This window comes from Sparus aurata, chromosome 2 (genome assembly GCF_900880675.1).
Source record: "Sparus aurata chromosome 2, fSpaAur1.1, whole genome shotgun sequence".
NCBI lineage: Eukaryota > Metazoa > Chordata > Actinopteri > Spariformes > Sparidae > Sparus > Sparus aurata.
In genome coordinates this window covers 26,873,460-26,899,792 of record NC_044188.1, presented here as the reverse complement: position 1 = coordinate 26,899,792, position 26,333 = coordinate 26,873,460, and the positions used below count along the sequence as shown (strand labels likewise).

The following is a 26,333-nucleotide window of genomic DNA, read 5'->3' as shown; positions in this document are numbered from 1 at the left end:
CTTAAACAGGCTTTCTTGCGCTGAGCTTGTCACAGAGGAGTGTGCGGGACAGGAGAGAAACCGTATTTGCAGTCCCCGGTGATGCCAAAAGGCTGCTAAGAAAAACAAACATGAGCGGACAGAGGACAGTGACTCTTTTTTTTTTTTTTTTTTTTAATCACGGTCAATCTGCAGTCAGTGGAAAGCAAGTGTGCGTGCACTCACGGACCCACACAGCACCGCGCAACAGCATAATCTATAGCAGTCCATAGAGTATAAAGACAGACTTATCTCAGTTTACGGATAACAAAGTTTGAGGCTGGTGTGTGTGCGATGATTAATAGGTCAAAGAGTGCTGTGTGCCATGCTGTTGTTTGTTGTCCTATCACCAGTGGACTTTGTCACCATGGCTTCATGTAATTTGAGGAATAGGAATGATCACAGTGTAGAAAGTTGTCTTTGATATTATGCAGACATGCCTCCGTCATCGTGAGCACCATGATATGGCTAGTCACACGAGCAACACCCTCACATACTGTGCACTCAGAACACACTTGGTTCTGAAACAGAGAAGGTAACATAATGTACACATACTCAGTCATACTAAACCCTGTGTGCATACAATGCTGTGGGAATAGTTCTGCACAGGCATCTCCATGTGCTAATACATGTATGGATAAGGCTGCCTTCTTTATATTAGACCACATCTGTCTGCAGAGTGAGAGCTGGTCTAATAGCGCAGGCTCATAAGATGCAAGGTTAATCATTGTCATCAGTGGTCGGTGGCGATCAAGTATAACTGGGTGACTGGTCCGTGTTTTCTTGCACCATAGTCTTCCAGGTGCCTATATAATCAATACGCTTTTCTGTGAATACCACTGCTCGTAAATTCTTGTAATGTCAATACTTGCTCTGCAGCAATTGCAACATCCTCGGTTCGTTTCTGCAACATGTGGCAAGGTACGGACTACGACATAAACTCAAATCATTTACGGTCACATGCATTATATAGGAAATTAAAGACAACCAGTGACAGATATTGTTAAAAAGAAGTTCACCGCAGACTGTTCAAGCCAGACGTTAGATGCCAGAAATTCTCTAATAAGGCTTGAAAAATCCCTTCAAACCTTTTTTCATCATGATAAACAGAACACAGAGCAGAATTTTCCAAAAATAATAGTTGCCTACTACCAAACAGCATGTTGGAATGAAGGCTATTGTATATATGTCACAGCACTGAATTTGATAAAATGACCAACCAACAAATGGGTTAAGCAAGGTTGAAAACATAGCCTACTTGGCAGAGGGAATAAATATTGCAGAAATTAGGAAAACAAAATACATGAAATAAGAGAAAAAGAAATGTCATCACTTTTTGCCTGAATTTGTACCTTCAGTAACTCAAATGGGGCCGTTGTGTGCTTGCAGTTTTGCAAATGTGTCTGAACACATTCATTTATCATACTTAATGCAGTGGATTTCATTACACTTGTGGGGAGCATTTCTCGTTTGTAAACCCCCCCCCAAAAAAAGATATCTGGCTCCTCTTTGCACATTTAAAAGCCAAATGGCATTCGACCCGTCTTTGTCTCTCCCTGCTCCCATTTGACTTTGTTATTTATCACTTCTATGCTGTGGTGTCTGTCTCCACTCTCACCCCCTACTACAAACTCATTCACTTTACATTTTTTACAGACAGGAGCCAAGCGGAGCGTCGAGAGGCGGTAAGGATGGAGGGGTGTCAGAGGCGTCACCTATGCGAGCCACATCAATGCACCGCTAGACTCACCTCAGACGTTTCATCTCTGGCCATTTGTCTGACACCAGCGTGCAAACTAGTCAGCGGCCAGTTTGACAACGCTGTAATGCCAGCTTTGTAGTTGTCATCCAATAATGAACATGTTCAGATTTTTGGCTGAGAAGAGTCTAATTTATCTGAGTAAACTAGAGCAGCCACACCAGGACAACCATGTTTTTGATCATGGTTGTAAGGTTTGAATGGTTTTGGAACAAAACAAGCAACTTGAAGATGCTACATCGAGCTTTTGGGACACTGTGATTGGCATTTTTTAACTATTTTCAACTAAGTAAACAAATCCTAAAAAGGATTATAATGAAAATAACCGTGTGTTTCAGGCCCCCACTGAACAGAAAAGGATGAAGTGCCATTGTACAGTAGGCTTTAGGGCTTTTGCCATGGCCCGCAAGATAACAGTGTCCTACATATCAGCTGTTCTGAGCTCAGAGCTGCTGACCAGGACCGAAACAGGCCTTTGTCAGAAGGATGACGCTTATCTGGAACGGCAACCTTTGAGACTGCCTGCGTTGCAGCAAGTCGATTCAGCATCCACAATGAACCATCTATCTATATTGCTGCCGTCGTAACTGTTATCAAGACGAACTTGGAGCTCCCAGCTCGGCTGGCAAGGCAATTGCGAAGCATGTTTCGTAAAAGTGTAAAGGCAACTGATCACACATGACGAGCGACAGTGCTTGAGAGGAATCTTGGCTGACAGCTATCTTTCAGCAAAATCACAAAGACATCATGGAGGCAGAACACCGCTGGGTTTGCTGGAATGATAAGACAGTATGATAGCTAAAAAAGAGACACTACTTTAAAGGAGTTTAAAGGAAGAATTCGGTCTGTTTCAATTACATCGGGTGTTACATAAAGCAGACTCATATCTAGGCCAACACATGTGATGGGATTTATTGCTGCTCTATTAAGGAAAGACAGTCTTTTGTTGATGATCAACAACCCGTTTTACAGTGACCATCAAACAGCCAGGCAGATGTGGGGTAATTGCCTGGAGCTGATAAATATTTAATCAGAGAATCCAGCATTTGATCAGGCCATGGCTGAGGTTCAAAGGTCACGTCATTGTTCCAGCTGCCTCCGTGATGGAGCACTGTTCTCAAACCAGCAGGGGAGGTTATCTCAGCTGTGAGCAACAGTGTGGCGCTCTCTCTCATTTTCTCCAACACATACACATCGCTGCGATTGCTATACCCAAGTCTACTTATTGTGGCGGCGTGGTTTTGCAATGTCACATCTGCTGAGGTCACTTCTGCTATAATACAGATATTTGGACCAAAGCCCTGGTCGCAGTGTGTCACTGTAGGTTGCATCGCCCTGTGGGTTGTACAGCTTGACAACAGAGCAAAAAAAAAAAATCCGCCCTGAACTGAGATAACCTAAATCCTTAGAGGAGCAAAAACGGAGGTGACAAACAGCTACCCAGGGATATTTTTTAATCGTATAATCCACGCACTGTCAGAATTGCAGACCACGAAACGCAATCAGTTTATAATGAGGACACACTCGGGCAATTCCATGCCAACCAACATGCAGTGGAGTTGCTGATCAGAGATAGGGAACATAATCTTCTCCTTTTATGAGCCTCTGTAGACATCGCTGCTCTCGAGCCAGAGATAATGCGGTTCATTAAAGTGCACAGTTAAATGTTAGAGCAAGCCGGCATAAGAAGAGCGTGCTCCTTGGTGAAGCTCCACACTTCTGATGACTGATGCGACAGCAAATGATTCGATAAACTGTGCGAACGTTTATGTGATCAGAATAAGGGACACAAAGATATTTTAGATTTGTATCTATTGTAGAGTACACCTGAAAGACAATTTTTAGGTAGTGACATTGTACTTGAGTGATTTCTATTCTACTGTTAGACACCAAATTTTTAGAGGAAAATAAGGTTTTACTTCACTGCTGTTATCTGATCAAGTTAATTAGGTTCTAACAGGCAATTCCTTAAGTAGTTTTACTGTGCCACATTCATTGTTCAGAAATATTTTATATTGTCAAGTATTCTTTTATTCCAACAGGTCAAAATCACAATGCATTAGTGTTACTTTTAATGTTTTTATTTACTTTTTTATTCAAATATATTGTGACCACTGCACAAACTACTTTATTATATTTTCACCACCTGTTTTAACTAATGGCTTAACAAGATATTGCACAATTGTTATAACAATTGTTATAAAAGTTTCTTGCTTGTTACAAGTAAAACTGCAAATGAGACAAGAGAAACGTGTCCTATATCTCACTCAAATGCTACATGCATGGCTGGGCTGGTTGTGTTAAGTGTGATTAAATATTTTGACTAGAAATTAGAAAAATATTTTTAGTAATACTTTGGTTTTAGGTTGGTGAAGAATCTGCACACATGAGCCTGCTGTGGCATTGCTTGTTTTCAACTTCAAATTAAACGTTGTGAAATGGAATGGATCGTGACATGTCACATGCTGGGTTGCCCAACAACAAAGATGAAACATCTGCCACCATAATACATTAAAATCACATTAGAGATATAAAAAAAAAATAAATAAAAAAAAAAATGCTGCAATCTCACCGGACCTTTGGTAAAAATCTAACTATTTATTTTGTCTGTTTCTGTAGGTTTGGTGCGTAGGTGTTCAGTTAAACAGCAGCGTTTCAAGGCCAGTTTGTATTGCTAAAGCTATCAATGCCCAAGATGTACCGGTCATTCACTCTGTCAGTAGAAACACACCGCCCACACCATGACAAACACAGGATGGAAATAAAAGTCGTTTTTATACCTGAACCCAAGCATGTTAAGAATTCCTGATTGCTATTTGCCACATATAATCTCTTGTTACAGCATTAGCAGTCTGTGTGTTTTCTTAGACTGGTATCATCCAGTAGTGTGTACCTGATATCTAACAGAAGCAAAATCTGACAAATGAAAGGGGAGGAAATTAAACCAGAAAGTTAGATGTATTTACTCAGTTCAGCTCATCACTACAGTGTCTGTGTCAGAGAGGTAGATTAAAGTCTACCTGGCAAGTGAATCGGTCTTGTTGCCTCAGTCCTCCCTTCGCCTGCCCTCTTGTGGTTAAAACCCCGAGTGAAGAAATGATGACAGAAGCCAAACTGAGACTGTGTTATTTATTTGAAGCTATAATCAAATAAATAAAGGTAGTAGTACAGAGTAAACTAGTACTACTAATTTACTCCATAGTAGACAACAGGCAACAATCGATTGCTTGAGAATAGTGTCAACAATCTGATGTCACACCCTGGCTCCGGGCCTGGATAAAGGCATCATTTAGCAACACAGTGTTAATTCAGCCCCCCCAGCTGTGAATAATGAGAGGCTTTGGTAAAGATAGTGTAATTTGCCAAACCACGGGGATCCTTGCATCCAACTTCCCCTTGCAAAGACACATTGTAAAGAGATAAACTCACTCCTACTAAGCTGTTTGAACAAAGAGAGCACCTCCTTGAATTACAAGTCACTAGAAAGGACTCGCACTCATAGTGTGGTTTCATATGTAAACCAGTATTCCACGCCAGATATGGTGGCCTGAGTTGTCGTTAGAAACATGTTTGGCACATTTGAATTAGAAGGGAGTGACTCTATGATAAGGAAATGGCTTTTATTATTACAAAACAGAGTAAATACCTCCTGTTTCCTATAACGTGACCACTGGGGGAGACATTAAACCAGGACCAGAGATGGCAGAAACGACTGCGACACATAAACATATTTATTTACAAAAGTAGAAAAAAGAGCACACAAATGCTGAGCGTCAAGGTGCAGAGGGAGAAAAAAAGCTGAGTGGAGGATGGATACAGTCATGTATCTGTTGGAAGGGGGATTGGAGCTCTCTCGACAGCTCATCCCCCCATGACAACCAGCCGCACTTGCTTTTGCCTTCGAGGAAAGCTAGATCAAATGGAAAGTGGTGTTTGAGTCATTGAATGGATACTGTCAGATGCAGCGTAAAACGGCACATTCATTCACATGAAAGACCCAATCAACTGGAAAACAAATACAAGGAGGATGCAATCTCACAGCATACATAGGTGAAAATGTACTTCACAATCATTATTGTTCTTTTATTCCACCTCTCCATTTTGATTGCATTATATTTGGTACAATAATAACAAATCAGTTACATGCATCATTCATGCTGTCCCTTCTTTCTAGTTCTGAATCAAATGACCGTTCTGTGACATATTAAAACTAACATAAGCCACTGAAGACGAGTTTATTTAGGGTTACATTTTACTATGATTACAGACACAGTAGCGTCTGTGTAATTCTATATGACGAAGTAGGAGCTTACGACGACCCCTGAACGCCTCATGCGGCTCAGCCAGTCAGAGCCTCGTTTCCATCGTCAACAGGAAACGGGGGAAGCGTCCTTGGAGATGAGCTGTAACTCTCGCATAATTCCCTTCTTTTGCATCTTTATCTGACAGCAAATCCATAACGCCAACAAGGCTAATGAGAAACCGGTTTAAAGTTTGGAAGGTAAACCACTCATCAAGAATAAGCTGTTTTTCAAATCACTTACTTAGCTCTGAGCTAACGCTAAGCAGCTAGATGGCGCCCAGCTAGTTAGCTGACATGCTAGCTTAATTAGCTTAGCTCGTCTCTTTCCTTGGTGTCCCACACATTACTGTCCTCAAAATGATTTCGCGTCGATATTCATGTGTTATCGACGTGTTATTGTGGCTTCACTGGTGCACAGTGTGCGACGAAATCAACCCCTCGTTTTTCTTTGTACAACAATGTAGCTCGCTTCAAGATTTGTGTGGGTTTTTTGTCTTATAAACCGAGCATAAATCAAGGTAAACCCGGTAGCTTTCTCCCAGAAAAGGAGGGCGTGTGGTGCACATCATTGTGGGGAGCTGGGGCTGACAGGCACAATCCTCTGCAGCTGTCTGGAACTTTGTTACAACCGGTATATCTCCCTTTCGTGTGTCTGTCATCCTGTTTAGCATTTCCCCGTGTGCCTGCAGTAACCATGACTGCAGCTGCTCTCATAGGAGACCAGCTGATCCTTGAAGAGGACTATGATGACACCTATATACCCTCTGAACAAGGTACACAAGGGTGAGGGGTGTGACTTGGGTTTGGCAGCAGGCAAGAATATGGTTGACTCTGTGTAGGATACTGAACTAAAAAAATGAATAAACCTTCAAGCCTCCAGTAACATTCACTAGAAGCTCATTGGTTGAGCAAACATTGGCGATTGATTGATTGGTTCACACACGTGAATGGAAAGCCTGAAGTGTTACCATGTAGTTACACTGTATTACACTGTTTATTTATTCAATAGACATATATGTAGTCTTTGGTCCCTCAACAGTCTTTTGTTATTTCTTTGTATTATGTTTAGTTCTGGGGGTGCCTCACTCAATGAGCTGTTAAATCCCTCCAGATGCTTTATAATGCTACATTCGGCCTGTCTCATACAACTCTTTCTCTGTTTTTTTTTCTCTGTCTCTCATCAGAGATCCAAGAGTACGCAAGAGAGATTGGCATTGATCCCAGCAGTGAGCCGGAGCTCCTGTGGCTGGCCAGGGAGGGCATTGTTGCCCCTCTGCCTCCCGAGTGGAAGCCTTGGTAAGTGGGAGGAGAGGAGCCAGTGAGTGGAGTCCCCGGCAGTGTGGCCATCCACAGCGGCAGTTTTAATCTGTAGCACATTATTTGCTGCTGTTTTGTGGTTCTGGGTGCATTACAGACTCGTATTTAAAAGATGTGGAGGTTGTGGTGATGCGGTCTTACTTTGGGTTTGCTATTACTCTGGTTGTTGGCGATTCCCAGTGAAGGCACCAAAGATACACGCCGTCTCAGCGGCAAATTCTGTTTGACGGTTATGTCGTGCGGGAGTGTTTGTGTCCAAGAACAGACCTTCCTTTATTGGATTGGATCAAGGGAGAATGTCTGTTCTAGACACCTGATGGTGGAGGTGCATAGCAACCTTCTCTTGACGACGTCTTCCAGGGAGATGTCAGCCGCAGGGAAATTGTCTGAGTAATGCCTCTTACTTTGCAGAACGCCTCACTCTCACAGCAATATCGGGCAGGTGCTAGATGAAATCAATTTAAAGTAGAGTCCTGAGGGTTTCTGTAGGATTGGTAAAGCAACAAACAGAATCCGAACCCAACCAGAAGCCTAGTTTTTCTCTATAATTTAAGCCACTATTGGACCTATTATTCAAGCGAGGGAAACACCCGTCCACCGCCCGTCCTGTGTGTGCTCCAATCATCTCAGAGGCTGATAAGAAATTATGGAAAAATCAAATCAAGGAGTCTTCAACACAGGGTTATATTGACTTATATAGTTCATGTGGTTCAGCGTTCAGTTACAGGTGACAGCGCGACCTCTCTCCGCTCACCTTCCCATCCACCCATCATGTCTCCCTCCCTCTCCTGGGTCTTTTCGGAGGTGCTGAAGTGACCCCCCCCTCCTCCTCTCCTCCCTCCTCCTCCCCCGCAGCCAGGACGTGACAGGAGAAATCTACTATTTCAACTTCTCCTCGGGCCAGTCCACCTGGGATCACCCCTGCGACGAGCACTACCGCCGCCTGGTGGCCCAGGAGCGCGAACGCGCCCAGCTCGCAGCCTCTGCGGGCGGCACAGGGGCGAAGAAGGACAAGGACAAGAAGAAGAAGAAGGAGAAAAAAGAGAAGAAGAAGAAGGAGCCACTGAAGACTCCTGGAGTGAGTAGTCAGTTTTTTATTTTACTTTTATTTTATGTTTTGGTTTTTTTTGTGGGAGAAATGCTTCATTCTGTGTTAAACACCATAAAAGAAACGACACAACTGATTCAAACATTGCAGCACTATTAGTAAGTGTGTTAAATGAAAGGTCACAAGTTGTAAACTTAAAAAGTCGAATGAAAAAAGGCTCTTGAGAGAATTTTAATTTTGCATAGCTTTTATAAACCATATATAAAATCACTACTCAAAAAAATTCAGGTTGAGCATCTCATCACAAGAACTCCTTGGACAATTTTTTCTAAAACGGAGCCTAATGGCCCAAATATAATCTGTTCAGGTAAGCTTGTAGAAGAATGGAATTTGTGTTTCCAAGTCCCAAAACCTTGAAAATAAAATGCAGCTTAAAACTTAATTCATACAAGTGTGTTTGCATAAAGCAGTACGGACCTTTATTGTTGCTTATCCAAAGGATTTAGGATTCTTTTTCTTTGTCTCTTTTCCTTCAGACACTGAATTCGGCATTGGGACCCCTACCATCCCCACTTGGCAGCCTGGCTCCTCTGAGAGGTCTGGATGCCCCTGGCTCAGGCCCACTCTCTGGTTCTGCCCCCACTCTCCGGCGGTCCATTGGCAGCTCCGGGGGACTGGAGCCCCTAAAGACATCAATTGGAGTACGACCCTAGCTCTATATGATATGCATTTGAATTTTCAGCCTGTCACTAGCCTCTAACCCAGGCGCCTACAGTTACAGTGTAGTTGTAAACTTCTTTCTCTGTCAGGGCCCCCGGAGCAGTGGAGCATCGAGTGTTTTGGGCAGCAGGCAGGAGGAGAGGGTGTCCCTCAATCTGCCTGGCTTTGATGACGATGACGATGATGATGATGATGACGACAATGACGATGAGAAAATCACCGAAAATGAGGTAGAGTAGAACCCTGAGAGAAATGCAAGACAATGAAAGATGGTGGTTGGACGACCTGTGGCTCTTAAATGTTTACTATATATCCCCATCAACGAAGACAATGTCACTTTTTCCAGCCGAGTCCTCGCGGTTCAGACCGACTATTGAAGAACCTTCATCTGGATCTGGATGCCCTCGGAGGAGGCCTACAGTATGAGGTAGAAACGATATTGCTACATTTTAGTAAGAGAAAACGGGAACAGCTGTTCATTTGTTGATTTTGTGAACTGAAAAAAATGTTCCTTGTTCTGTTGCCTGAAAAGTGCTGTGCTTTTTTGATCTGATCTTGTTGTTTTTGTATAAAATAGTTTATCCGTTTCTGTGTGTGTGTGTGTGTGTGTGCACACTCTAGGACAGTGAGGCCAGTGGTGGAGCTCCAGCTGAGGAGAGGACAGAGCCAGAGTTGCAGGACTTGGCTCTATCCGGAGACCACAGCCCCGAGCCACCGTCCCAGCAGGTACAGAAAAAAACACACACTCCACATGTCCACCTTTGCAGTGGCCCTCCGGTTGCCCTTGCTTTCTTTCATCTTTCTTCCTTACTCTACCATTTCTGTGTTCTGTATACACCACCTGTCTGCCATATTCTTTGAACGGCCATAGTATGTTTGCACGGTGATGGACAAGAGATTATTACATATTAGATGAGGATTTCAGAAGCACACCTGTGGCATCCCGTGTAGCATGATCATATTTCTGGAGACTCGACAATTAGTTGATTGATCAATTTGTTCAAATCAAAAGAAAATGAATCGCCAACTAGTTTGCTTATCGATGAATCATTTCAGCAATTTGTAAGCAAAAGGGTCAAACATTTAATCTTTCCAGCTTCTTAAATGTGAGGACTGGCAGCTTTTCTTCGTCATTAATGTTAATCAATGAAGAGGCTTTTGTTTTTTGACTGTTAGTTGGACAAAAGAAAAAAGTAATCTTAAAAAAAACGTCACTTTGGGCTCTGGGAAATCGTGATGAGGGTTTAAGAACGCATAGTAAACAAGTATAGAACACGCCTTGGATACCGCCTAAAATGCTGGATTCAGTTACGGTGAGTACGCAAGCCAGTGCGCTGATCGGATACCTCATCATTTATTTAAGCATCCTATAGGCCCGTGTACACCTGTATGCGACAGTTTCAGCATTTAATTGTGAAAATCGTCTGCAGATTAGTCGATAATGTAAACGACGATCAGGTGCAGGCCGAGTTTCTACTGCATCTTTGAAAAAGAGATTTTGTAAAAGAGTATTATTAGAATAAGATTAATCAGTCGAGGATAAGAATTTGATAATGCGATGCTAATGCTAATATTCATGTAAATGTGTATGTTTAGGTTTAGGTTAAGGGCAGTACTACTTGTGAACATATCTCTGCACATCCTCAATGTTATCTCTACCACAATGGACTTCTCTCGTCGTCTCGTGTATCTGTGATTCTAAACCATCTGTTATTGCTTCTCTTTCTCCCGTGTGACCTCCTTTGACCTTTACACCTGTCACCTCTCGCCCTGTGAACCCCGGGACGCGTCCACGCAGCTGCTGTGCTGCTGGGATCTGTCCTATGGGCACGGCTGCTACTGCGTCTTCCTCTTTGTCCTGCTGTCCTCCTACTGTCACTGTTACTGCTTTGCTGTCTGAAACTAAATGTCAGGAGCAGGTTTCATCGCCATCAGTGTCCCGCCGATTTGTGTATCGTTTGCCATTAGCATAGACCGCTGCCATTAGATTCTAATTAGTCAGTCCCAATTTATGAATATTGCACACTTTTTACATTCCCTGCTGTTGAAAGCTGACATGTATTTGTTCTTTGTCCTAAAATGACACAGTATCCCACTCATTTAGTAGAGCGACCATAGCAAAGAGTGTGATTATAGATTCAGTGATTTTGTGTACACATTATGGCTTTTTTTTAGAGGAGAAACCTGCTCCTGTGTGTGTGTGTGTGTGTCTGAGTCCCGGAATATTTCTGTGTTTCTATGCATGTTGGAGTTTGTTCTTCTCGTATGTACTTTCCACGTATCGGTTGTCTCATGTGACTAATTTTGTCCCAGCAAAATGCACGATTCCTCGGTTTTGCATGCAGTTCTGTGTCAAGATCATCACCCCCGATCTCTTTGTCCCTCACACGCCCTCCTCCGTCCTTTCTCTCCCCTTTGTCTCTGCACGCCTTGCTTTGTGCCTCTGTCTGGGATGGATGGACTCCTCCTCCTGCTCCCCTGTGCCAAGGACTCTTTGAGGGGCCGCCGCCACCACTTGTCGTCACTGGCAGGCAGCAGAAGCCATGTCAGTGTGGAGGGGATGGGTCCCATCAGCTCTGAACCTGAACACTCTGCTCCACAGGAGGTAGCAGAGGAGTTAAATGAGTTGGAGGAGCAGGAGGAGGAGGAGGTGGAGGAGGTGGGGGGAGAGCTGGAAGACGAGGACGTTCAGAGAGAGAAGGGAGAGGACGAAGGCGGAGGGGAAGGGGAGGACGGGGGGGCGGGGGAGAAGGAAGAGATTGAAGATGGACAGGCACAGGTGGAGGGAGCGGATGAGCGAAAGGGCAAAGAAGAGGGGGATGAGATGGAGGGAGAGCAGGGAGGAAGTAAGGGGTCCGTAGAAAGCAAGAAAGAGGAGGTGGTAGACGGTGACAAGGCAGGGGAGGAATCCTGTGAAGGTGGCGACGAAGAGAAAGACGAAGGGGTTGCTGGAGTGTCGGGAAACACGAAACACAGTGAGATGCAAGATGAGAACAGTGAAAAAGAGGAAAATGGCGGCGATGAGGAAGTGGAAGGTAGCGTCGATAGGCAGCATGAAGAGGCCAAAGATGGAGACGAGAACGGGAGGAGTGATGACGCCGTGGACAGTTTAGTGGAGGAGAAGGAAGAGGAAGAAAAGCAGGAGTTTGAGGAAGGTAGCGATGAAGTCGTGGAGAAATGCCTCAAAAGTGATAAAGCAGAAGGGAGCGAGGAGGAGGACAAAAATGATACGGATAAGCTTGAGAGAAGCGTAGGTGACATGGGAGGGCCGGATGAGAGCGAGGCTGAGAGAAATAGTGAACGAGAAGAAGAGGTAGAGGGTGGCGAGAGCGAAGAGGCTCTGGTGGAGAGATGCTCCCTGAGCCAGAGGAAGATGACGGAGAGTGACGATGAGGTGATAGAGAGGTGTGTGCGGAGTGAAGGGGGGGAAACGGACGGGGAGGCGCTGGAGGTGGACGAGGAATCAAACGCTCAAATGCCTCAGACCGCCCCGGAGAGTGAGGACGAAGCCGTCGAGGTTTTCGGCGCGGCTCGAGGCCGATCAGCCGAGCCAGACGAGGAGACGATGCTGGGCGACCGTAAAGCGCTCGACCGAAAGAGCGAAACTCTCGCTGGCGAGATGGAGAATGTGACAAAAAAATGCCCCCTTCCCGCAGAGGTAGGGCTCGGTGTTTTTGCCCTGTGAGTGCTCACATCCCCCGCCTGCATTCGCCACCAGACCCAAACCCTGGTCCTGCCTGATCTGTGCATGTAGCTCCCAGAATCCAACTCCACTGCCTTAGGGGCTGTCTCATCCTGATGTCATCACTCGCACACTGGAATATCAGTTGGTATGAGGACAAATCCTTACGAGCCCCTGAGGACTGGATTGGATAGGTCTGATCGCTTTTCCCATTTATGGTGCAGCCTTTTATTAGTCTGTTTAGATTGCCGGTTGATTTGGCCCAGACATAGGACTCTTATTTCCCGCCGTAGCCTCTGACATTTTCAGTGTCAGATTTTTACAGTTCACCTGCCAGCTCGCCCGGCCTTGGTTGTGTTTGCACGTACGCTCTTGCTTTTGCCCTCTGCTGTGTGTGTGTGTCTCTGCATCGCTTTGGAAAAGGACTGCACGCTCCAGTGTTTAGTGTTGCTTGTGCAGTTTTTGCTTGTGCACACACATTATGTGCGTCCATTCAGAACTGCTAACCTGTCAGTGAGAGTCTTGGTGCGCTTGTGTGTGATTGCAGGAGTCTGAGGCTGGCAAGAACGTCGAGGAAGCGTCATCCTCCGTGGATGTCAAGGTACTCGTGCAGTGCGACGCCCGTCCACCACTACTCATTCACCTGTTTACTGTCAACTTGTTTGGTAATGGTTCTGGTCCTGTATCCCGAAGCTGTCAGAGAAAGTTATGGACATCCACGACCTGTCTGGCACTGTCAGTCCGCTGGAGAAGGATGACAAAGAGGAAAGACAAGAAGACGACGAGTATGAGGAGAGTGGCGAGATACAGAGGTTTGTTGTTGTGTTGATGTGGTTCCAGGAGAACAGCTACCGTCGCATCATCTTAAAAGTAGTAACTCTTAAAGAGGTGTCTTCCCAAGGAATTGAAAGCTGTTTTGATCCAGTGTATCCCCAACAATTTCAGCTGTTTTATTGTCACTTTGTGGTAGTTGTCAGGCTCCAAACATCAATGTGTCATGGTACCTGTCATGGTACTGTTTCTAAGCATCCCATTCACCAGATATCACATTTACATGTCAGAATCTGGTTATTATAGACACAGATTCATTATTTTACTGTCATTTATCATCACAGTAGCAGTTTTACATACGTTGGCAGCTGTAAACACTCATAACATTATAAAAATATATCTGTGGGTTTGTTGCCGACCTGTATACTGAACATATAAGGAGTAGTCAACGTTTATAATCATCGGAGAAAGTTACATTGACGTTGTTTTTGGTCCCTATCTGTTCCCCAAATATATCCGTAGGTGTGTGAATATGTAAATGAGAGGCATTAACTTACAGCACTTTGTAGAAGGAGCTTTTCCGTTGACTTGTACTCATGGTGCAGAGCTGACACATCCAATATGGCGGTGACATCGACGTACGGTCCAGCGCTCAATGAGGCGTCTATGTATATATGTCTACGGGGCGGCATGTAGGCTGCTCCTCGTTTACAAAAAGATGAGGTCTTGGCTACATAATGCAAACCAGGGGCGTGCAGCACGACTTACCGTTGTTGGTTTATATAATGAAGACAGATTATTTCAGAAACAAGTTTCGATGAAATGATTCGATTAGAGAAAACCTGTCCATATGAGCCGCCATGTAGGTCCAGTTTTAAAATCAGGCAGCCCAAATATGTCCAATCAGGTTGTAAAGCAGACTCAGGGCACCTGTAAATCATATACCATGACACCACTCGGTGTCACGTCCATCGGTCCAAAAATGCCCCTGTAGGTATGTACCATAAGAGTTTACATGATTAACTTTATTTTGGTGAAACATGCAGCTACAGGCATTCAGGAAATATGTGCACTCTTCTGAAATATTCAGCATTTAATTAACCCGAGTGTGAGTGTAACACCTTTAACTCTCTGAAGGTACGCTGACAAAGACAACCCTCCAGCTCTCAAGGTTGACCGACTCGTGCTCCACCAATCCAGCCCGTCGCCTTCCATCTCAAGCCTGTCCCATTCAGAACAAGGTGTCGGGTTCCAACTAAAAAACGAAGAACTCGGCACGTCTCAGGGGCTGCAAAGGCCTGAGACCTCCAGAGGTCGACTGGTCCGCACTTCGAACACCCAACTTGAAGACACTGAGCAAAACCAGGACATCCCACTGGAAGAAGAGGCAAGCTGGAGAGTCTGGAAAGACAGAGAGAAGGAGGAGGAGGTGGAAGAGGTGGAGGAGGAGGAGGTGGAGGAGCAGAGGAAGAGGGCAGAGAGAGAGAAGAGGAGTCTGAGAGAGAGGAAGGAGGAGAGGGAGAGCAAGGCTGATCAAGAGGTTGAGGAGGAGAGAGAGCGTCTGATGAGGGAGAAGGAGAACAGAATGCGTCTCCTCCGGGAGGAGCTGAGGAGAGCGGAAGAAGACGAGGAGAGGAGGCTGAAGGAGGAGAGCGAGGAAAGACTCAGGTAGGCACGGAGAGTGTAACGCCAAACCTGACTGCATCATCACATCACAGTCGCTCAAGAAACAGAAGTCCTCTCAGCTCAGATATTACTACTAGTACTTAAACAATGTGTCAGTGTTGCAGCAAAGGGAAATGTTGATTGGGTCTTCTATAATGTTTACATCCCACTGGGTGAGGGATAAAGTTTATAACAGTCCTTTGGTCAAGACTCATTTAAGCACATGTACATTTGATTGAAACATACCTTAATCATACTCTTAATTCATTAATAGACACGTTTGTGCCTCTCTCCAGGGCTCTGCGACGGCGTCTCCTGTCTGAGAGGAGTGAGGAGGAGGCCAGGCTGAGCGAGGAGTCTGATAGGGCGCTGAAGGAACTCAGAGAGTCTGCCCAGGCCGAGAGGGAGAGGCAGCAACACAGACTCAGGTCACACATGCACATGAACACGATACGCAAAGGAGCACCAAAGCAGTGGTCCTCAGTGTAGAGTGTTAAGAAGCTCAGACTGATGATCTATAGTCATGGTCAAAAGTTTACATGCACTTGTAAAGAACGTCTTGGCAGTCCTTAGCTCCAATCATTGCTTCAGCTCTAATTTTTCTGTGATGGAATGAGAGGAGCACATGATACTTTGTCACAAAAAAAACACTCATGAAGTTTGCTTCCGAAAATGTGACCAAATCTGCTGGGTCAAAAACATACAAACACTCATTTGAACTTTCAATTTTGTTGAAAGAAATCAAGTTTTCTTTGTAGAGTGATTCTGATTGATAACAGCTGATTACTTTTCTGGGCCCGTTTTAACAAGGCTTGTTTCATACACCCATATTAGACTCAGCCACAAAAAAAACTACAATGGGAAAGTCTAAGGAATGCTGTGCTCCTTGATTATTGATTTGAACCAGTCGGAAAAAGTCATTTGGAGCCATTTCAGAGCAGTTACAGGTCCAGAGATCAAACGTACAAACAAATGTTTGTAAGTATAAAGTGCACGCCGCAGTTGTGTCACTGCCACGATCAAGAAAACGCAAACTATCACCTACTGCTGGGGGAAAATTGGTCAGGATGGTCAAGAGTCAAGCAGAAACCACCAAACGCAAGTCTGCAATGAATTAGAAGCTGCTGTGAAGACAGGTGTCAGTGTCCACAGTCAAGTGTGTTTTATATCAACATGAGCTGTGCAAGAAAGAAGGAAAGGAAAACCCTGGTCACACGAAACAAAAACTGAGTTGTTTGGTGTGGGGCTGTTATGCTGCCAGTGGATCTGGTGCTCTAAAGAAAGTATACAGAATAATGAAGAAGGAGGATTATCTGCACAGATTGGCTCTTGGGTGCAGTTGGGTGTTCCAACAGGACAACCAAAAATGGTAACGGAATGTCAAGTCAGGCTAGAATGTAGGTTTTGGAATGGCCTTCCCAAAGTCCTGACTTGAACCCCATCGAGAACACGTGAACTGTGCTGACAAAACCAAGTCAGGAAGCCAACAAATGTAGTTGACCTTGATTCTGTCAAGAGGGGCGGTTAAGTATTCAGCCAGAGGCCTGCCAGGAGCTTGTGGATGGCTACCAAAAGCACCTGACTGAGGTGAAATGGCCAAGGGGGATTTAACCAAACATTAGAATTAGGCTGCTGTTTGTTTTTTTTGACCCAGTAGATTTGGCCCTATTTTCAAGATCTATAACAAATGAATTAGTGAACCAAAGTTCATGAACGTTTTTTGTTACAAAATCGTTTGTGTTCCACTCATTCCATCACAACGAAATGACAGCTGTAGAAATAATTGGAAATGGAAAGTATATGTAAACTTCTGACTATGTAAATGCCAAACAAAGACAAGATAAAGACTTTTTACGACTGTTTCTCTCCCTGTAGAGTTACCTTTCCATGCTGTTTACTTAATTTTTACTGTTTATTTCCATTTGTTACCTGCATACAGAGCCCCTTCAAAAGAACAACAAAATACAAGTGCACTGGAGACGCAAACTTCTGCATTGAGGTCATTTGCACTGAAAGGAAGGCTAAATCCGCAGTACGCTTCCTATATCAACGTTTTGTCTGATCCCATGGTTGTTTGATGACCTGATAACGTGTAGAATGATCCGTGTGCAGAGTTTGACACATTGCTGAGCATGTACATTTTCTCTGTGCTCACTGAAAATCAGATTTTAAAAGGCGGGCCTGTAATGTGGTTTACGACCAATCCTGGTCCAATACATATGTGATGTGGAAACTTAAAGTCTCCAGTGCAAATACTTGAAAATTCTCAGTGAAGTAGGAGACATCTTGTTTGCAACAGTTACACTTCTAAAATATTTTTTTTTTTTTGCAAATTCACATACGTAGGATTATTTAAAGAGTGAGAAGGAGAAGGTGCCATTTGCCACTTCAGTACATGTGTGCAGGGAATATTGAATCAGTTTGCAGTTAATTACCTTTATACCCAATGGTATTGATGTGCGTGTCCTGTGTTCAGGGAGGAGAGTGAGGCCACGCTGACGGAGTTACGCGTCACTCTCCAGAAAGAGCGAACGGCGGAGCGCGACAGACTGGAGGCTCAAAAGAGGCGGGACATCGAACGTCTCAAGGCCGAGTCGGAGGAGGAGCTCCAAGCAGAGAAGAGGAGGCTCCAGGAGGAGAGGGAGGAGAAACTGAGCTCTCTGAAGCAGGAGGTGACTGAGGATGATGGTTTTAGTATTGTTTAGTCATTAAAATTTCAGTTGTTTACATTTTGGTGCATTGTCCCTGACTTGCCTTAAGAGTGATTTTCTATACAGGACATCTCAGGCCACACAAACTGAGGCTGAAGCTAATCACAAACACTAGGAACAACAAATATTGGTGCAACTAGCCTGACAAACTCAAAAATCTATATGATTTTAGTTGAATAACTAGCAAAAATCAAAACAGAGTCACTGTTTAGTATTGTACTCGACAAATAAATTAAGCAATCTATGTGAAAAATGAATGACTCAAAGAGCTCCTTCGTCCATACCAGTGTGGGCGAAGAAGCTGTATGTCATTTGTTGAAGCAGTCAAAATAAAACATTTTAAAAAAGAAAGAAAGTGAATAAATATGCCATTAAATGCACCCCAAAAATAATCATATTAAAGATGAATGTAGACATTAATCAATGCATAAATTGTGACAGAAATTGATGTTGGTTATGTGTTTCATTTGGTTTCTATATGAATTTAAAAATGAATAAATAAATAAAATGGAACTTGAATGGGAAAATAAATAAATACTTAAACAAAGATATATAAAAACAGAAAGATCATAATCATGTCACATTTCATGTATTGAATTGATCTATTTTTTGAGCATTAAATGGCATATAAGTGTTTTTATTGAGACATATATATATATATATATATATATATATATATATATATATATAGATATATATATATATATATATATATAGATGTATATATATATGATTTTTACCATTTACATCCTCCAAACACTGGACGTTAGGAACCTGTATACATCGTTTTCATATGTAGGGGAAAGATCATCCTGAAGCCATTTTTGTGGGTGGCTACATGCTTTGTTACACAAGTTCTATTGACTCACCCCCCTGTCACCCTTTCGGTACAGCTCGCAGCTCTAGCTTATTTGCTGTCATTTTTTTTTTTTTTTTAAGCAAACAGCAAGAACAAGATTTGCAGTTCTGGCGGTGCTGTCAAATGTTATACATCATATTTTGTTCGACGGATCCATAATTTGTGCCTTTAACACCTATTTTGGGAGTGAAATGTTGTTGCTGTACAGTGGACTACAGCAGGGTAGCACTGTTGGTTCATTTTTTTTAAAGAAACGCACTGAAAAGACACTAACTCCTAACATTAAGACTGTTGATTTATATATCTGTCAAATGATCTCTGTGTCATCCATGACCACACTGTGTTAATGTGTTATATATATATGTAAAGAGGAGATAAACAGCACAAGAACCAAAAGTTTGTGTTTGCCCTATTTTGATGGAACATGGTGGCATTGGACTCAGGGGTGACAGATTAATGATCTCTCTATATTTGTGCCTGTCTCTGTTTGTGCACTGTTTTATCTGTATAAAGGTCAGAATTACAGAGAGGAGGAGGGAGCTCATGAGTCCACGGCCTGAACAGCATCTGGCAGAGTACCACCGAGAGGTCAGAGAACGCACACAAAAACACACACACACACGCACACAGATTCTGTACAGAACTTCAGCATCGTGTGTATTTCTGTTTGAATGTGAGTTGAGGCTTTGATTTAATTCCACCTGGACACACCTTTTGTGCTGTAAACTGACCTTCACTGTTGTTATCCAGCTAGCCGATGTTCTCCAGGAAGTGCGGGAGGAAGTGCAGCGTGATCACGAGAGGAAGCTGGAGCAGCTGAGGGAGGACCACCGGAGAGAGACGAACAACATCAGAGAGAAATACCTGGACGAGGTCAGCGAGTGTTTACATTTCACATTTAGCTGACGCGTGCCCTCATCCTGCACCACTTGCAATAGCGTAAACAGAAGAACATGTTTAGATGGGTGTGCTACAGTATACTTTTGTTTCCAGCGGTCATCTACAAAGAACTTTGTGCTCAAAATGAAAACTTTTTCTGTTTTACTAGTTAGTTTTCACTAAGTCGAAACTAGCATAGGTTAGAAATATCAGCAAATATAGTGTTGAGTTACAGACTCAACACTATTCACTCCTAATTGTGTTGTTTTCCCTGGTTTAAAATATTATGTGTGTGTGTGTGTGTGTGTGTGTGTGTGTTACAGGAGACGGCTCAAAGGGAGCGCCTGCTCTCCACTCTGCAGGAAGACAGAGAGCGTCTCCAGACCTCGCACACTGTCCAGCTGGAGAAGCTCCGCTTACAGCTCAACACACAGATACAAAAGATGCAGCTCACAAACTCTCGCAAGGTGAGGCCAGACAGACATACACATTTGTTAACAATACACTGCTGACCTGCCAAATGGGTTTTAAATGGTGGATATGATGAAATAAATGTCTCCAGTATATGGACTGAAACAGTATTTGGAGTTTTCCTAAAACAATCAGCACTGTGTATCAGATAATACATCGTATTTCCTCAATTAGGAGTCGGAACTGCAGGATCTGACAGATCAGATGGAGCTGAGAGCCAAAGAGCTGAAGAGCCAGGAGGCCATGTTACAGACCAAGGTCCTCTATCCCATACAGTATGTTTTATTAATCACTGATGCGCTAATCTAAACCACATGGACTAACGGTGTTTGTCTCTTATCAGGCAGCTGATCTGAAGAGGAAGAGGAAGAAGCTCGGGGAGGAAGAGGACGAAGTGGACAGACAGATAGAGGTGGGTGACATTTCTGAAAAGAGAGATTACGGCCAATACACCCGTCCTTCTGTCAACCCTCCGGTTTCTCCACCTGTGTGTATGTACAGACGTTACCTCGTCTGATCCAGGAGAGAGACCAGCTGAAGGAGGAGCTGGAGAGGATGAGGGAGGAGAAACACCAGGCCAGAGAACTCATCCAAAGAGCGAGGGAGGAGAGGGGCGAGGCCAAGGAGGAGGAGGAGAGGCTGAGGGAGGAGAGAGACCGAGCCAGGGACGAGAGCAGGAGGGCCAAGGTGGACAAGGAGCGGCTGGAGAGCAAGGTGGCGCTGCTGCAGGAGCGGTGCGACCGTCTCAGTCGCAGAATCAGGTGGGTTTCCAACACAGGACGTCCACGCATACTGTGTTTTTACTTCACTTCTACTGCTTACTTTATAGTTTCAGCACATGGAATTATTAAACTGAGGAAAACGCATTGATCTCCTGTGTAAGTTTGATTATTTTGTCCAATCAGTGAGATGGAAGAAGGTGAAGGGGTGAGCGCCTCCCCCCGACCGGAACCTAAACATGAAAAAAAGAAGGCAGAGAAAGCCGAGGCGGTGGCGCCCTCCAGTGGCAGGAGAGACTCACCTTTGCATATGGAAGACTTGGACGACCCGCCACCCTCACCTATGCCTGACAGCCACAGCAGCGTGGACGAGTGAGGACACAGAGATAGATAGATAGAAAACAAAGAGCCAATTATTATATATTCATATTTTTTTAGGCCTGTGATCAATTCAAAGTTATCAGTTTTTAGTGGTGTTTGACTGCTGGGTTACAGAAAGCTGATATGAATACTGTACAAACAGCTGACGCAGTGTGTGACTTTAGAGCCACAATATGATAATAATGCATTTTGTTTACTTTGAAAGGTACTCAAAAACACTTTACATAACAAGTTAGATAAAGGATTCTCGAAAACTGAAAGTCGATAAAGGGATGATGTAGCACAGGTAATTAAAAGCAGTTCTTAAAAGGGGGGGGGAGAAGGCCCCAAGGTAATTGGTCAAGGCGGATTAAGTTGGAGTGCAGATGTCAAGCTGGACAGCATCCACATAGCAGTAAAGGTGGAGACCATGACGACTGATGTTGTTACCAAGGGGCACAGAATGAAGAGAAAAAGACAAAAGAGGATCGAGCACTGATCCCTGGGGGACACCTTTTCATTCATGTGACTTGGGTCCACCCAGCGTTTACATTGCTGGCTTGCGAAAGCACAAGTAACATGATAATATTATAATAATTGGTTCTCTGTCGATCAGAATCGGAACATTTGTGGTTTAGAGGACAATCTGTGAGAGCCGGCACCAGTGTGTATTTAACCTCAGTCCTCATTCCCGCACATCTGTGTGTGCAGGTTCAGACGCTACATCTCCTCACATGGCGCATCCATCCAAAAAACCAAAGTCTTCCTGGAGAGGGAGAGCCGCCGGCTGATGGAGAGACAGGCAGCTCTGCGGGCGGCTCAGGCCGGCTCCTCCCAGGACCCCAACCAAGATGGAGGGGTGACTGAGGAGATGATACGAAACCTGCAGCAGGTAGGGATAAGTGCGACCCACCTCCTGCTGAACAGCAATTGGTGTGATGAGTGGCGAGACTGGGTTTATTCAAAAAAGAATTGGTTGCTTCCCCTCATTGTGTCAGGAGGCAAGAAATGTGGTGGAGCTGCAGCGGACGGTTCAGAGGGGAAACACTCTCCTGCGTAGGAAGGAGGAGCAACTCCAGCAGCTAGAGAGCTCTTTAGCTGAGGAGGTCAGAGCCCGTACCCGTCATCTTACTAAGACTATCATTGCACAGTTACAATGATACTTCACTTGACTAGGTTAAGTCAAGTGATTTGATATTTTCAGCGCAAAGGACTTCATGCAGTCAACAAGCACCTTTAGTCATAGCTGAAAAATTCAGGTGGAGGTAATAATTTATCCACACACAAAATGTATACAAGTATAATACAAATGTAGTTTTTTTGTGAATGAATTGCTGTCTGTATTCTGTACTCTGTAATAGAGTGTGAATAACGGAGTTCGCGTTGAATTAACTCTTAAATGGAACGATTGTAGTGTATTAACAAAATGTCTTAGATGTCGCTGATACACTGTGTACTGAAGCTAAAGCTGCTTGAAATGTCTGCAGAGAGGGCATTTGAAATTGGTTAATTTTGCATTCCTGATATTTTATCTGGACCTTTGTGTTTACATTTCTCAGCTTTTACAAAGATAAATCAGCAGGTAATGCTATTTATATCAGCTGTTGTTAACTGCACTTTGTCTCGTTTCTCTCTGTGTATAGACACTGTTTGAGGATTTGTCTCGGATTGCGGGAGAAAGGAAGGTGACCTTTGACGTGACAGAATCGGACCTCAGCAGCACTGCTGACCCCCCAGATGGGACAGGTAACATTTACTGTAGTCATAGTTTGACCAGAGAGCCTGACATGTGGACTGTATCATTGCTATATTGCAGATATTTCACATACTCTTCTCAGGTTATAATATATTCCCAGCTGCCCTGACACTGTCCTCTCTTTCTCTTCTTCTTTTCCTCACTCCGTCACTCCCTCATCAGGAGATCATCCCACTGTCCCTGACAAAGTGCAGGAGTTAGCAGAGTCCCTGCAGCAGATCTCAGGCCAGCTCAACACCGTCCTGGGTGCGCTGGGTTCACTGGCCCAGAGGCAGAGCGTCACACCCTATACAGCCTTCCCTCTGCCTCTGTCTCAACCTCACTCCAGCCCAGCTCCTACCTCTGCACCAGTAATGCCCCAGATGCACAGCCTGGGCCATAGCTCCTTAGCTGCACCTCCCCCAATGCGGCTCTCAGAGCCGTCCTGGGCCTGGCCACCCCAAGGCTCCTCCACTGCCACCCCTTTCTTCAGTACCCCCATCAGCAGCGGGCTGAGGGCCTCTGAGGACCTCATCAACAGCCGATGGAGCCAGATATTCCCCAGTATGCCAACATGCACCCTTATTTTGCTTCAGAGTAGTAAAGCAGCAATAATGAGAAATAAAACATTTTAATCAGTTCCTGTCATTATTATTGGTCCTGAACTGTTATTGTTCTCTTCTGCAGGAGCAGCTATAGACCCAATCACGTCCAGCAGCATGAGGCCATCCTCATCTTACTCATCATACATGCCTGCTAGGTAACCTACAATACACCTTTTACCATGCTATTGTTAGAGATGACATAGACACCCTTGCTGTCTTAAATGTGCTTACAACAGTCCTTAAACTGTGCGTGTCTCTGTTTATTTATCAAGTGAACATGGTCGCAGTCTGCGCTCCACCCAGAAGTCGGCGGAGGTGGATGGCCAGAGGCTGCAGGGGCTGATTGACGGCAACAAGAGGTGGCTGGAGATGCGCAAGAAAGACAACAACGTGTATCCTTTCATCACACATATTCATCCACACACACCAACGCATATACATTCACATAAATAAAGAGCACACGCTTGATAAAAATGCATGCACAGAGCAATGACTGTGTGTGTGTGTATAGAGTAAATAACATCAGTCAATTGAGACAAGTAGACAGCTTTGTATTTCTGTACTCACTTCATTACTACTGTACATAATCACTAGGGGTGGTTAATCGGCCCAATTTCCAGATTCGATTCGACTCCGATTATTGAAGTCTCGATTCGATTACAAATCGATTTTCGATTATTAACAATTATCGATTCGATTTTCAATTATTAACAATTATTGATCTTCCATTTAACATCAGTCAGCTACTGAATTATTTTACTTATCTTGGGAGTAACACCTCACAGCACCTTCAATATTGTATAGTGTAACTGTAATATCAAAATGATTATTTTTTAATTTGTTTTAAATGTGTTTCACTGTTAAAAGAAAGCTGCCAAGCTCAGCAGCCGGACTCATGTTAGAAGCATTGTTGGTGACAAGAACCAGTGCATGTTTCTCTATTCCCCACTCGTCTGCCATTGCTTTGAGAAACTCACACATATTTGCGCTTGTGTGGCTGTCATCCACAGCTTTCGTCTGAAGTACGTAGGACATTAGCTTCCATTAACTGCTGACATAATGAGCTGTAACGGTCACATATGAGACTGTTGCTCTGGATGTCCAGGCATCGCAGGTTATTGCTACCCTGTGAGCAGAGTTGAGGGACACTTGCCACGGAAAGGTTTGTCTCCTTGTAAAGATTTGGAATCGATTTAAGTGTGAAAAATCTCCGGGATGGAATAACATATCTTGGCTCCAGACTGTGGACCATGTAGCGGAAGCCAGTAAGAGGAGTACTCCAGTTTGTATTACAATTTAAAAAACATTTTTATATGTATGTATGTATATATATATGTATATATATATATATATTTATTTTTTTTAAATCGATTTTTGGAAATTTGATAATCGAATCATAATCGTCAATATTATTATCGCGATTGATCAATAATCGATTTTTTTTCACCACACCTAATAATCACTATCTAAATTCCAGCACTTCTGATCAGACTGTTTTATGAACACAGTAGTTGTCTTTAACTCCGCCTTCCAGGCCTCTATTCACTCGCTATCAGGCTCCTTCAACCAAGAGCGGCCTGCTCCAACTGGGCCTGGACGATAACAACCAGATCAGAGTCTATCATTACTGAGGACATGACACATGTGTTCAGTCCTGTTGTTCTGTGTCACTGAGGACTTTGGAGCATTCAGGACAGTATCAGAGGCCTAATATTAGAGTCCTTCAAGTCACTCCTTTTTCAGACTTTCGGTGCAAAGGTTTCCAGGCAAAGTCCGACCTCGTCTGCTGCGATTGGAGGAGGAAATGACTGTGGACGACACAGCAATTCAGGGACCAACATGTCACAGAGGGCTGAGGACTTTAATCCTCCAACGCAAGATACGGCGTATACTTTTCAAAGCACTTCGATGTCACGTTTACAGATTAGGGTACGGACACACATGCGCAAATTCATGTGTGACTGTGTGTGAAAAATCCACATCCGAGCTCAGTGCAAAGTGTGGACTCGACAATTTGCTCACGTGCTTCAGTGATTTTTAACATGTGTGACGGTGCCCATATACTTCCTTGCCAGACTTGGGCCAAACTTTCTAAATGACTGTTTACTTTGATGTCAGATGGGAAATGGCTGCTTCCTAAAGGGTGTAGTAAGTCGAGACAATCACAAAGACGTATGTGAAGGTGTATTTCCTGTACTTGAATTCTTCGTTTACCTGAAAACATTCCAGACTTCATCTAACTCATCATCACGTTGTGAACCCCTCTCCTGCAGCCAGGATAGAACAGTAAGAAAAGCAGCACTTTAGAACTGCGCATAGGTCAAGCTTCATTTCATGGCAGGTTTCATTTGTATTTATGCTACTGGTTTTGTAAGTGACTTGTGTGTATACTGTTACTTTTTAATGAATTCCTTGTGTTGTTGTTGTTGTGAAAGCCTTTTAGAGACAGAAATCACTGTAAGAACCACTGTTGTTTTTATAAAGGTGAAGCCAATCAACTTTTATTAGAGCCAAGCACCGACTGATGTGACCTATCCTTGACATGCATAAACCTAACGTAATTATTCAGTTTTCTTTCGTGGATACACACGGTGGACACAGGAAGTTCCATTGACCTCTGTCGCGCAGTGTTTAACACGCATGGAAATCCGAGGCTTGTCAAACGGTCATATGTGCAGAGAGAAAGTCCTTTGTGCATATATATTTGTGTA

General features: G+C 43.9%; 1 protein-coding gene across 3 annotated transcripts; it reads left to right on the top strand.

The window, feature by feature from the left end:
• The first annotated feature begins 6,115 nt into the window (after positions 1-6,115).
• cep164 (centrosomal protein 164) lies at positions 6,116-26,126 on the top strand. 3 transcript variants are annotated; one of them, XM_030391919.1, is made up of 28 exons: positions 6,116-6,278; positions 6,749-6,853; positions 7,265-7,376; positions 8,253-8,475; positions 8,982-9,146; positions 9,255-9,395; positions 9,512-9,592; positions 9,787-9,891; positions 11,654-11,770; positions 13,395-13,448; positions 13,541-13,659; positions 14,756-15,286; positions 15,580-15,711; positions 17,760-17,955; positions 19,367-19,441; positions 19,604-19,726; positions 20,056-20,199; positions 20,378-20,461; positions 20,547-20,615; positions 20,705-20,964; positions 21,109-21,294; positions 21,994-22,174; positions 22,281-22,388; positions 22,926-23,028; positions 23,201-23,581; positions 23,705-23,777; positions 23,895-24,014; positions 25,157-26,126. In XM_030391919.1, exons 2-28 carry the CDS (start codon positions 6,775-6,777, stop codon positions 25,251-25,253), a joined length of 4,059 nt encoding a protein of 1,352 aa, XP_030247779.1. In that variant the 5' UTR covers positions 6,116-6,278; positions 6,749-6,774; the 3' UTR covers positions 25,254-26,126. The 3 variants fall into 3 exon arrangements, with proteins under 3 accessions (XP_030247779.1, XP_030247769.1, XP_030247788.1); XM_030391909.1 differs by having other exon boundaries at positions 11,654-12,823; XM_030391928.1 differs by lacking the exon at positions 11,654-11,770.
• Positions 26,127-26,333: the final 207 nt, after the last annotated feature.

Bases quoted from the DNA above. Each gene is read 5' to 3' on its own strand.
- cep164 (XM_030391909.1), top strand. From the start codon at position 6,775: ATGACTGCAGCTGCTCTCATAGGAGACCAGCTGATCCTTGAAGAGGAC. The intron at 6,854-7,264 runs GTACACAAGGGT...GTCTCTCATCAG, and splicing joins CTATATACCCTCTGAACAAG to AGATCCAAGAGTACGCAAGA. The intron at 7,377-8,252 runs GTAAGTGGGAGG...CCTCCCCCGCAG, and splicing joins CCTCCCGAGTGGAAGCCTTG to CCAGGACGTGACAGGAGAAA.